This window comes from Haplochromis burtoni, unplaced genomic scaffold (genome assembly GCF_018398535.1).
Source record: "Haplochromis burtoni strain Fernald_Lab_line unplaced genomic scaffold, NCSU_Asbu1 Contig_79, whole genome shotgun sequence".
NCBI classification, from domain to species: domain Eukaryota; kingdom Metazoa; phylum Chordata; class Actinopteri; order Cichliformes; family Cichlidae; genus Haplochromis; species Haplochromis burtoni.
The window spans coordinates 1,510,493-1,521,029 of record NW_024582440.1 but is presented as its reverse complement, the minus strand read 5'-3'; the positions used below and the strand labels follow the sequence as shown (position 1 = coordinate 1,521,029).

General features: G+C 40.2%; 1 protein-coding gene across 2 annotated transcripts; it reads right to left on the bottom strand.

Moving 5' to 3' along the window:
* Window positions 1-549: 549 nt before the first annotated feature.
* Window positions 550-9,066, bottom strand: zgc:113307 (uncharacterized protein LOC553753 homolog). 2 transcript variants are annotated; one of them, XM_005924712.3, is made up of 5 exons: window positions 8,464-9,056; window positions 5,257-5,588; window positions 4,779-5,103; window positions 4,176-4,493; window positions 550-3,135 (listed from the first exon to the last, which is right to left on the bottom strand). In XM_005924712.3, the coding sequence occupies exons 2-5, from the start codon at window positions 5,566-5,568 to the stop codon at window positions 2,984-2,986; spliced, it is 1,107 nt and encodes a 368-aa protein (XP_005924774.1). In that variant the 5' UTR covers window positions 5,569-5,588; window positions 8,464-9,056; the 3' UTR covers window positions 550-2,983. The 2 variants fall into 2 exon arrangements, with proteins under 2 accessions (XP_005924774.1, XP_042078011.1); XM_042222077.1 differs by lacking the exon at window positions 550-3,135 and having other exon boundaries at window positions 3,143-4,493; window positions 8,464-9,066.
* Between the last annotated feature and the right edge of the window lie 1,471 nt (window positions 9,067-10,537).

Sequence of the window (10,537 nt, the reverse complement as noted above, 5' to 3'; positions counted from 1 at the left end):
GGGCGAGTGATTTACAGAAAAAATAAGCTAAAAAAAGTAAAGATTATTACCGCAGTTGCTCTCCATAGGTCATTAGTGCAACCATGTTATTACATCTGCCAAGGAGGTTGCAGTATGTACAATACCATTTTGTCAGGTTACAAGCAAGAAGTTAAGGGAGAGGTGGAGCGTGGGCAAAAGAGGAAGCCTTTAATTCCTGTTGTCAGTGCATTAGGCACTCTAATCACGCACAGTGATTGCATAAAAAAGATATTTAACAATACACTGATTTTCCACTCTTTATTATTAGCACATTAGCAAATTCGTCATAGCTAATCATAGCTGCCAGATATGAAGTTAGGTGATACGTCTCCAAGATCTCTATCAAAATCAGCTTTGATACACAGACTCAGAACCACATCTTAAAAACTCTTTATATCACCCACCATTTTTGCGGTATGAAGGAATATGTCAGAAAACAGTCGATTATTATTTCAAGTTAAGACCTGTAAATACAGTGAACTGTATTATTCATATTATAATTATAATGCTTTATTTCCAAAGGTGAATCTAAGGTTATCTTATCACAGAGCCACCATGTTTACACAGGGAGGAGATTGGGCTAGATGGATGGGTCAGGTATGGCCATAGCAAGTCCTACATGTTTAAACCCAACTTTTGTGACAACAAAAAGAGGTAAAAAGATCAATATATTTTCTGCTGATTGTAGAACTGCTGACATCTTTAAAGTTTCACAGAAGGTAAGATTATTTGACCTCCTCCTATGTTAACAGTATATATATGTGGAAATTTGGGGAAATAAAGCTTTGATTTTTTATAACAGAACGATGAGAGGACTGATGTCACTTTAAATATGTTGATGAACTACGAAGCAAAAACAAGGGAAACAAGTGGAGACTATTAGCACAGCTCTGAAAAGACTGTTACTCAAAATAAGGAGGTGATCAAGCACGTTTCTGAAAATGTTAAACTGTTACTTTAAGACAGCATGATGTGGTTTTGTATTGTGTTTACAGTCCCTCAACAGCAACACAGAACCAGCAAGCTTTTTGCTTCACTTTGTCTCCTTCCACCATGACTTCATACGTAGCCAGCAGACTGCCGGCTGGTTGTCACTGGAACAAATTTGTACACTCTTTTATGGTTGATGCTCATCCCTCAAAGGAAGTCTGTGTGAGTGACTCCGGACTGGTAAAAGTGGGTCCAGACATTGGACAAGTATGTTCAGACCATCAAAAACATGCAGCGTTTGGAAGAAATTGCATCACTGGGAAAATATGGTAGTGGATTTAGTGAGAAAAAGACAAACCCAAGTACTGTTTTTAAAGTTCTGAGTATCTGTATTTAAGTATTATAAACGTTAATAATGATTAAACGTTCATTTTATTCGCTTAAAGAAATCATGTCGTGTGCTGTTTTTGTTTTTTGGTCAAATGTAGTTCAGGTTTTCAAATCTTTGCTTATGCTAAGCGAATCTTTCCCGCTTATTTTACTGAATTAAATTGAATTTTCTTAAACTGATGACGCACCTATCTCAGAAATGATCTGTGTCACAATGATTGGAAAATGAGGGAAATTACGATTATGAGAGTTCTACCTGACTCTTATTAGAAAATACTTCTCCTTTATCTTAGATTATTAGTAATAGTTGTATTAATATTTGATAATAGTCAGCAGTATATAATTCACTGGGGAAATACCAAAATCGCAATTATACATACATTCAGTGCTGATTTGAGTCGATGGCCTTGTGTTTATCTTTACAAATGTAACTCCCACACAGTTCTCAGTATTCACTGCAGTCTGTGACAGAACTAGAAAATGAAAAGTATTATTGCACCCACTTTGTCAGTGCAAATAGAACACCAGCTGCCTCGAGACACTAGTTTTACACCTATCGGCATCTTTACATCTTTTCTTTCGCCTCACTGAAATCTATGCCAGTCAAGGTTATTCACCACCACCAGCTCTGATCAGCTGATTAGACGCATAATAAACAGGGAAATGACAACAGAGTGCAGAAATGTTGTGCAGTCTAATTGCAATAAGTACTTTCGAGGTATTGAGAAACAGCCCAAGGACTGTGGTCTTCACTGCATTTGTATTCTGTGTTTTCCTCATTAGGCTTTATTAGGTCTGACATCACTGTGGGGAGATTGAAAAGTTTAAATAGACAGTTTGTAATTAATTGCATTGCTGACATGATGTAGCTGCATAAAAATTAAATCACAAATTTTATACATACTGAGTTTTTAGTTTTTGCTTGTATATTTGAAAAAAGACAGGTACGCATGTGATGTATATGTATATGTATATTTTTGTTTTATTTTATTTATCATGGAAATCAGTTGTTGACTTGAGATTTAAAGAATCTAACAATAAAGAGGTTTACAAAGTCAAAGCATGCTTCATGTTCATTTTCCACCCAACTCCACATGTAGACTGGTGTGGCTGTTAAACAGGGTGCAGCTAGCTGAGTCAGATCCGCTCCTGGGAAAGCTACTGAATTTTGCCATTCATACATGCTTCCTTTGCCCAAGGGCAGCTCAGTTTAACCAGAGCACATTGTTCAGTAAACTCAAAAATGAGATGGGTTGTCACTGTTCCTATTCACTAATAACAAACAGATGTTTAAAACCTGATGATTCAGAACTTGGAAAAGAGAGAAAGCCACGAGGCTGCAGTGGCAGTATAAGAAAGGGTTTGATCAGAACCTCTGTCATTACCAATAAATAACACTGGTTTAGGGTTAAGTTCAAGCTTTGCTATCTTTTGAAGCTCAGTTTTCCTCTAACCACCACCACCTGGCTGCGTATCTACATATTTGAACACATAATCAGACTCTTCTCTGGTTTTAAGCTTTAAAGCTGGGCTGTTAGAGTTCACATTATGGATATTGAAATGCTGAGTCGTGGTTGGAGGTTTGATGGGTTGACAGTTACATAGAGCACCGCTGTGTTGGTTTTGTGTTCAAAAAGTGGAGTCAGATGTAAATGCGTTGAAGCACTCGCAGGCAGAACACCCAGTCAGGAGGCAGCTGATGGTAGGATATTTTGTTTCCATCCAATCGTAGAAACTTCATCTTGGAGTAAGACTGAGGTCCCACCTCTCTGCAGAAACTGGTCACATTGAACTCTGTGGTGAACAGACAGAAAGGTATTTTTATTTTCATAATCTCTATTCACCAGAGTCACAACCATGTGATTAATGCTGTCTCGCCAAGATATTATAGGTACCAAGCCAGTCTGGAGAGCTCTAGTTTCACATCATGTGCCACGTGTTTGTCACGTTCAGAGATCAAAGTTGAACTGTGCAATCTGCAGAAATCCGTCCTCTTCCCATAGAGTCTGCATTTACCATCTTACAGGTGCTGCAGTAAAGATGTAGACAGAGGAAACCACAACACCCTCTTCATATTTCTCTGAGCCATTTCAGTAGTAAAAAGTCTTTCAGGCCAGAGCGTGCGCTTTGGCAGCCAAAGACTGCAGTAGCAGTCAGGCTGCTTGCTAGACGATGAGGTGTATGTTATTGTGGAAGTATTTTGCTGTCTGTCTGTCTCGCTGGTACACAGCCCCACTGTCTGCTGCATCACACATTCAGAAATGAGAGCAAACTTGAACGGCTAAACCAAAACTGCGTGCCAGTTCTCTGCCGCTAAATGGTCATGTGAGTCAGGTTTTGGCTGAAAAGTCAAAAAAATCAAACTGATGGGGAGCAGACGGAGAGAGAGGAAAGCGGAGACTGAAGAGGGGAACAGCATGTGCTTCTGGCTCATCTGGCACTCTTACCTTCGAATCCATCACAGATGTTGCCATAGCACTCCCTTCACTTGTTTTTCACTAGCTCCACTTTCCACACGTCTAACCAATTAATATCCCCTCGTCTATTCTTACCTCCACCCTCCTTTCTCTCCTTTTCTTTCCTTGTCTCTCCTTCTGTCCCTCTGCCTTCATACTTGCCTCACCATCCAAACCCAGCCCCTCCCATGTCTGCATACAGCAAGGAGAGCCGCCCATTTTTAAATGGGATGGGCTGTGAAAGCTTTCCACATTTCTTCTCTATTACAGCAGGGCTTTGTGTTGTTGAATGGTAACATGTATGAAATATTAGGAGACGTGAAGTCAGTAACACCTCTACAATGTCTGTGCATGCTTTGCTGAACGTATAGTCCTCACCTTGTATTTTATTGGCCTCCAGGTAGAGGTACTGGAGGGTGGTGGGGACTGTGGGAATAGCAGTGAGTTTGTTATATGAAAGGTCCAGCTCCACCAAGCTGGAGTGGTTAAAGACCTGCGAGTGGACCTCACGGTTCTGCAGGCCACAGTGACTTAGGCGTAGATACTTAAGGTTGAGAAATCCCTCAAAACTGTCCACATCCAGTCCAGTGAGAGAGTTGTTTGACAGATAGAGCTGCTCAACGGAGGAAGGTAAGTGCCTGGGAATGGTTGAAAATGAATTCCCGCTGAGGTCCAACAGGTTCAGACTGACCAGACCTACATGACAGAAGTGATGCACACACACACAAACATGCAAAACATAACACCGATGCTAAAATAGTTTTTAGGACAAAACATTTCCTAGTGAGATGAACACGTAAAAATATTCTTATCTTTCCTGGCAGTGTTTAGGTACAATACAATTTCTTTTAATTACCGAGTTGTTTTTCTGTTTGTTTTTTTGTCAGCAGTATCAGGCTGAGCTCTCTCTTATTTTCCAGCCATACGTGTTTAAAGTAAATTGTGCATGAACAAACAAAAGGAAATGACACATTACGCTACCTCTGAGGTCTCCCTCTGTAATGGTATTCAGTCTGTTTCCCTGCAGCAGCAGCAGTGTTAGGCTATGCAAGTTCTGGAAAGCTTCTGGGTTGATGCTGCTGATTTGGTTGTAGGCCAGTCGCAGCTGTTTGAGTCCAGCTGGTAAAGCACTGGGCACTGAACTCAGGTGGTTGTGGTTAGCAAAGAAGTACCACAGCTGGGTCTGGCTCTGCAAAGAGTCCTGCGTCAGGTTGTCGCTCTCCAGTTGGTTGTTGTCCAGAATGAGCCATCGAAGCCCAGTAACATTGGCCAGCACGGAAGAGGACAGGGTTGAGATGTTGTTGCCCTGATAAGAATGCAATTCACTACCTGAGGAATTTTGTCATTTAATACTGATGAAAAGCATATAGAATATATTGTAGTGGAAACTGAGGCGAAACCTCAGTTGGTTTCCACTAGACCACTTTAAGATAACACATGCACACAGTGTTTGTCCTACCTGTAGAAACAGGTATTGAGTTCTGTCGGGCAGGCTGTCAGGGATGTGTGCTAAAGCTCTCTGGTCACAATAGAGCGCTGTGGGCCACTGGATGGGGCAGTCACACTCTTCAGGGCAGAGCTGCGGATTATTAGCCCGGAACCAGGCTGGATCCATTCGCCCCTGCAGACTCAGCACACTGGGCTCACCTAGCAGGCGGTTAATCCACAGAGGAACGCCTCCATAGTCCATATCAGCTACAAATGTGCCTGAAGCAGACTGAAAACCACTCAACAGAAACAGGAGGCCAGAGCACAAAAGAGCCATGGACATGGCTGGGGGGATGTGTGATGCTGTAAATGAAACATTAAGAAAAACCTGAACACCATCATAGATTTGACAAGTAGTTTTACAAGTCATGATCTGTACGACTACTTAGAAAGGAACAATATGTCCATAAGCCAAACCTGTAAGTGTTAATTTTGAATGGTCTGCCAGGCATAAGAGCTCCATCATAGATTATAGGAGGAGGAGCTTCAACTATATAAGCTCCAAAGCATCTTTTTTTTTCACAATCATGTGAAAAAGAAAGTTTTCAAAGGACTCTATGCAGTAATCTGAAAAACTGAGCACACTCCATGAATCAGTAGCATTTTCTGTATGACCTCATGAGTCTCTCACAGTGTTGTTTACAGGGTTGCTTCAGTTCACTAAGATTTGCATGCATTAATTTATGCGGAGCTCTTGTGAGGTCCTGCCGCAGCATTTCAAGCTGAGGTCTGGACATTTACTGCACCATTGCAACACTTTGGTTCTTTTCTATTTTGGGTGTTCTGTTGTAGATTTGCTGGTGTGCTTTGGATCATCATCCTGTTAAATGACCCAATTTGGGCCAGGCCTTAGCTGTCGGACAGATGGTCTCATGTTTGCTAGGTGCCCAATCCCTGTGGTTGCAAAACAAGTCCACATCATAAACCCTTCATGAGGTGTTTGTGCTGATATGTTGTGTCTGGTTTTTGCTGAATGCAGTGGTGGACTTTATGGCTAAACATCTACACGTTGGTGCTGTCTGCCAAAATGACATTGTTGCATAAATCCCTTCCAAAGAAACCATGTTCAGTGTTTTTTTTTGTTTTTTAATTTTCCAGTCATGAACTTTAGCATTTGACATACTAAGTCTGACATGTAGCTCTTGAGATTTTTGGAAGTTCTCCAACTATTGTAAGGTCAAATCGGGATGTGATGTGAACGTTACTTCCTAAACTGCACTGTTTTTATGAAGAGCCTCAAGGAGCCACTGGTGTGACAGTTCATGTTTAATCTTGTTCTATCTGTCTCTCTTAAATTCACCAAATTAATAGAAGTGTGTGAGTGTAAACCTCCTGAGTGTTTCTTTAAAAAGACTTGGACATGGAATGAATGAAATACCAATACTTGTTCACGTACTTAAGAATTTAGGTATCTGTGTTTTACTGGAATATTTGTTTTTCTGACACCTTTTTACTTTTATTTCGTTTGTAACAGAAATATCTCTACTGTTGGTATCCTTCACGGGTGCTTATTGCATATGAAGAAATGGGGGGAAAAAACAAAAACAAAAACAAAAAAACAACATAATTTATGCATCTTTTACAGCACTGTATTCGGGGGATAATGTGGGTCGGAATGATCTAGACAGCATATCTGGTGTTGATATTTATATGCTGTGATCACAGTACCTCAGTATCATGAGCCTCACTTAAGATCAAGGAGCATAAATGGAGTAACATGGCAGTTATTTTGAAACGTAATTTTTCTATCAACTCAACAAACATCAGCAAATTTGATCTATATTTTGTGTTATTTAAAAGTTGCATGAACACACTGGGCAGTTTAGTGCAGGCTACGCTGGTTAGTGATGCATTGTGTTGCAGAGCAGCCATGGTGTTCATGGTCAGTGTTAAGGTATAACAAGGGTAGTAAACAGTAAATTGAACTGATGAAATTAACTCACTAATTTTCACCTTTACATCAGTTTTGTAGCATCTAGGGTTGGAAATCAGCCTCAATAGTTTGTGAAACATCTGCTGATATCTTGATGAACTCGGTTGTGTAAATCCACAAAAGTAGCAGCAACACTAAGCTAATCACAGCCTGCACACAAAGAAATTCTACTGGAGATCACAACATGAATTATTGTGATTTGTTTCTAAATGATTGTTTTCTCAGGTTCCACCACTGCAACTTAGCTTAGGGTTCCCACACCCACTGAATCCCACTTTAACTCTTGACTTTACTCATTTTTCTGTTTACACATGAAGGCAAAGTCACCCATCTACAATGAAGGCAAGAGCAAACAGAGCTAGTGTTTAAGCACATTCATTAGAATTAAAAGTTAGGTTGAAATAAAGTTTAAATTCCTATTTAATAATATCATTTTATTATTATCCTTATACAGCAGGAGCTTCAGTTTCCTTCGCAAAAATTAGCTGGCAGAAATATCGTCAACCTCAACTATTTTCATGTACTTTGATTATATTTCAAAGCCAGTACTTTTTCAATTTTACTTGAGTAAAGAAGTTCAATCAGTGCTTCTGCTGGAGTAAAATTATTTTTTAATGCATGCATCTGTACTTGTACTCAAGTGAAGCATGTGCTTCACTTCAATCTCTGATTACTAAACTGTTCAATGTGAAAATGAATTACTTTTATCCAACTGAAGCTTCAAAAGTTAAACATAAATTTCTGTTTGAAATCGTCTGTGTGAATATTTTTCTTGCAGGATGAAATAAAGTAAAATAGAATAAAATGAATGAAAAAGTATGTGACACGGTTTTCAGTCACCACGTGTGCAGATTGTTGCTTTTGCTTGCACATTTCTTCGAATTTAAACTGATTAAATCTGAGACAGAAGAACAAATTTTCCTACCTTCATATAAAGTGCACAAGAGGACAAACACACACACACACACATATGCAGACACACCTACACATACATGCGCAATTACACATCAAGTTACCGTATAAGATAGCAATTTGTAAGAAATGTTTGCAACATCAGGAAGTTTGACTTGATCTGCATGGTTGCAATGTTGCATTTGCATTCCACCCTTAGAGTCTTACAGTGCAGCATTGCCAAGAGATTTACTGTAACTAAACAAACACACAGTCTGATTTTCATCATTTCCAGTTTTGCCTTCAATGCAGAAAGAGGAAATGGGGTAAACTAGAAACTAACCACAAACTTACCTGTTTGTTTAGGAGACACAAACGGAGACGGGTTGTCCTAAATCCTCAGTGATGAAACCCTTGGGATCTTTGAATGAGTGTGTGTCGGGATGTGTGCATGTGTATATGTTTTCAGGCTACCGGCGGCATATGCCCCGTCTGACACATTCCTCTGCTTCAAACGCTACCAGACCTCCTTCATAAACTTCCCACACTCACTTCTTCCATTCCTCTTGTATTAGCCCGCAGTAACAGCGGTACATTTAGTGGAAACGTGTTTGCCTGCAGAGACGCACAAAAAGATCTGAGAAGGTACGCTAAAGAAGCACAAGGAGGGGGGAAATGAGAGGAAACTGGATTTGAATTGATCAGCATGCAAATTGTATATGTTACTGTTCCTCGAAAGAGAGTGTTTGTGTGTGTGTGCGTGTGTGTGTGTGTGTGTGGTGGTGGGGGTACAGTATGTGATCTGTCTAGAGGCAATTAAGCTACAAAGTACCTGGGGAGCCAAAGAGACCATTCTGTGTGTGCCTATGCGCGCGTGTGTGTAAATATGTGTGTGTGTGTGTGTTTGAAGGAAAGAGCTTCTTGAAAACAGCTGACCAAAAGAGAAGAAAACGATCCCACATTCCTTTCCAGCAATATATTACTGCTGTGCTGCGAGAGAAGAGGCAGTGGGGAAGAAGCAGGCAAAATGATCTCCTGATCACATCATGCAAAGAGCTCCCTCTAGGATAAACCAGGGAGAATCACAATCCTTCATGTGGGCTTCAAAATGTATTAGAGGGGATGGATCATTTCACTTTAACCATGGAGAATTACAAGAACATGTTCTTTAACCAAAAACACCTCATCCAAACTTTATTTTAACTGTGTGGACAAGTGTAACAGATTTTAAGTGTTCATTCCGGTCACACCATTGTAAGCTTTTATTAAGTATAAATTACAATTAGCGACAAGACCAGTGGAAACGACGCTAGGTAGAAATACGACCGTCCACGTTCACTCTGCACTCAGCAGAAACTATCTATGATCGGAAGTGTTTGCCACGCAGCTGCTCTGAAAAGACCACAGCCACACAAGCACAATCAGTTTTGCCTCCTTACGACTTCCACTCAAGATGAAGGATTACATTTTGACACACCTCAGAGGAGAAACCCTGCTGAAAATGGTGCACGAGGAGGTGATTTTGAATGCGATATTATAAAACCCTGGGTTCTAAGTTTTCTGCTGTTAATGTTTCGATCACATTTTGTGGATTACAGATGTTCACCTACCTATATTCACCTTTATTCTTTATTGCCTTTAATTTGTTTTTATATTTAGCTAGTCATTAGTGTTTCACTATTTGTCCCTGTTAATGTTGATATTTATTTACTATTGAGTGGTGGCTTATTATTCACTGTGTTTTAAAGTTTAAAAATCTTGTTTGCGGCTCTTTATGGACTCAGTATATTCCTCGGATTTCTGTTCTTGTCATTTTTGTTACTTCTGACATGCAGGTTGGTTCTAGTTAGTTCCCTTCTGTGTTCCTTGGTGTCCCAATGACATCAGCATTTGTCCTTTGTCTTCCCATATTGCCCTATTTGGTCCTTCTGTTTTCCTGTGTCGAAGCAGTCTTGTCTCCCCGTTCAGCTATGTCTCCCTTGCTGTTTCATTTTTTCATTTCCTCTGTGTCTTTGTGTTTGAGTTTGTATTCTATCTCTTGTTTCAGTTTTCATGCTTCTCCAGCGTCCCCCGTGCCTTCTTGTCAAGTCTTTGAATCTGTGAATCTGTGTTTATTTATTTCCTGTTTTATTTTGTTAGTCTCCCGTCTCTTGTGCCATGTGTGTAATTTTGCTTCCCTGTCTTGCTTCCCCAATGAGTTCCAGCGGTGTTCCCTGGTGTTTCCCATCTTCCTAATTACCTGGTGTGTATTTATTGTCTGAGTCTTGTCTGTTTGTTGTTGTGTCTTCGCCACATGGTATGTGTTTCCTTGCACCGTGCTCCCTGTGTTTTTCTCCTAGAGTTTTTTTGTAAAGTAAAGCTGAGTTCGAAGTCTTATCTTCTAAGTCCTGCACTGGGGTCCACTTCCTGCCTTCCACAGTGCAAACGT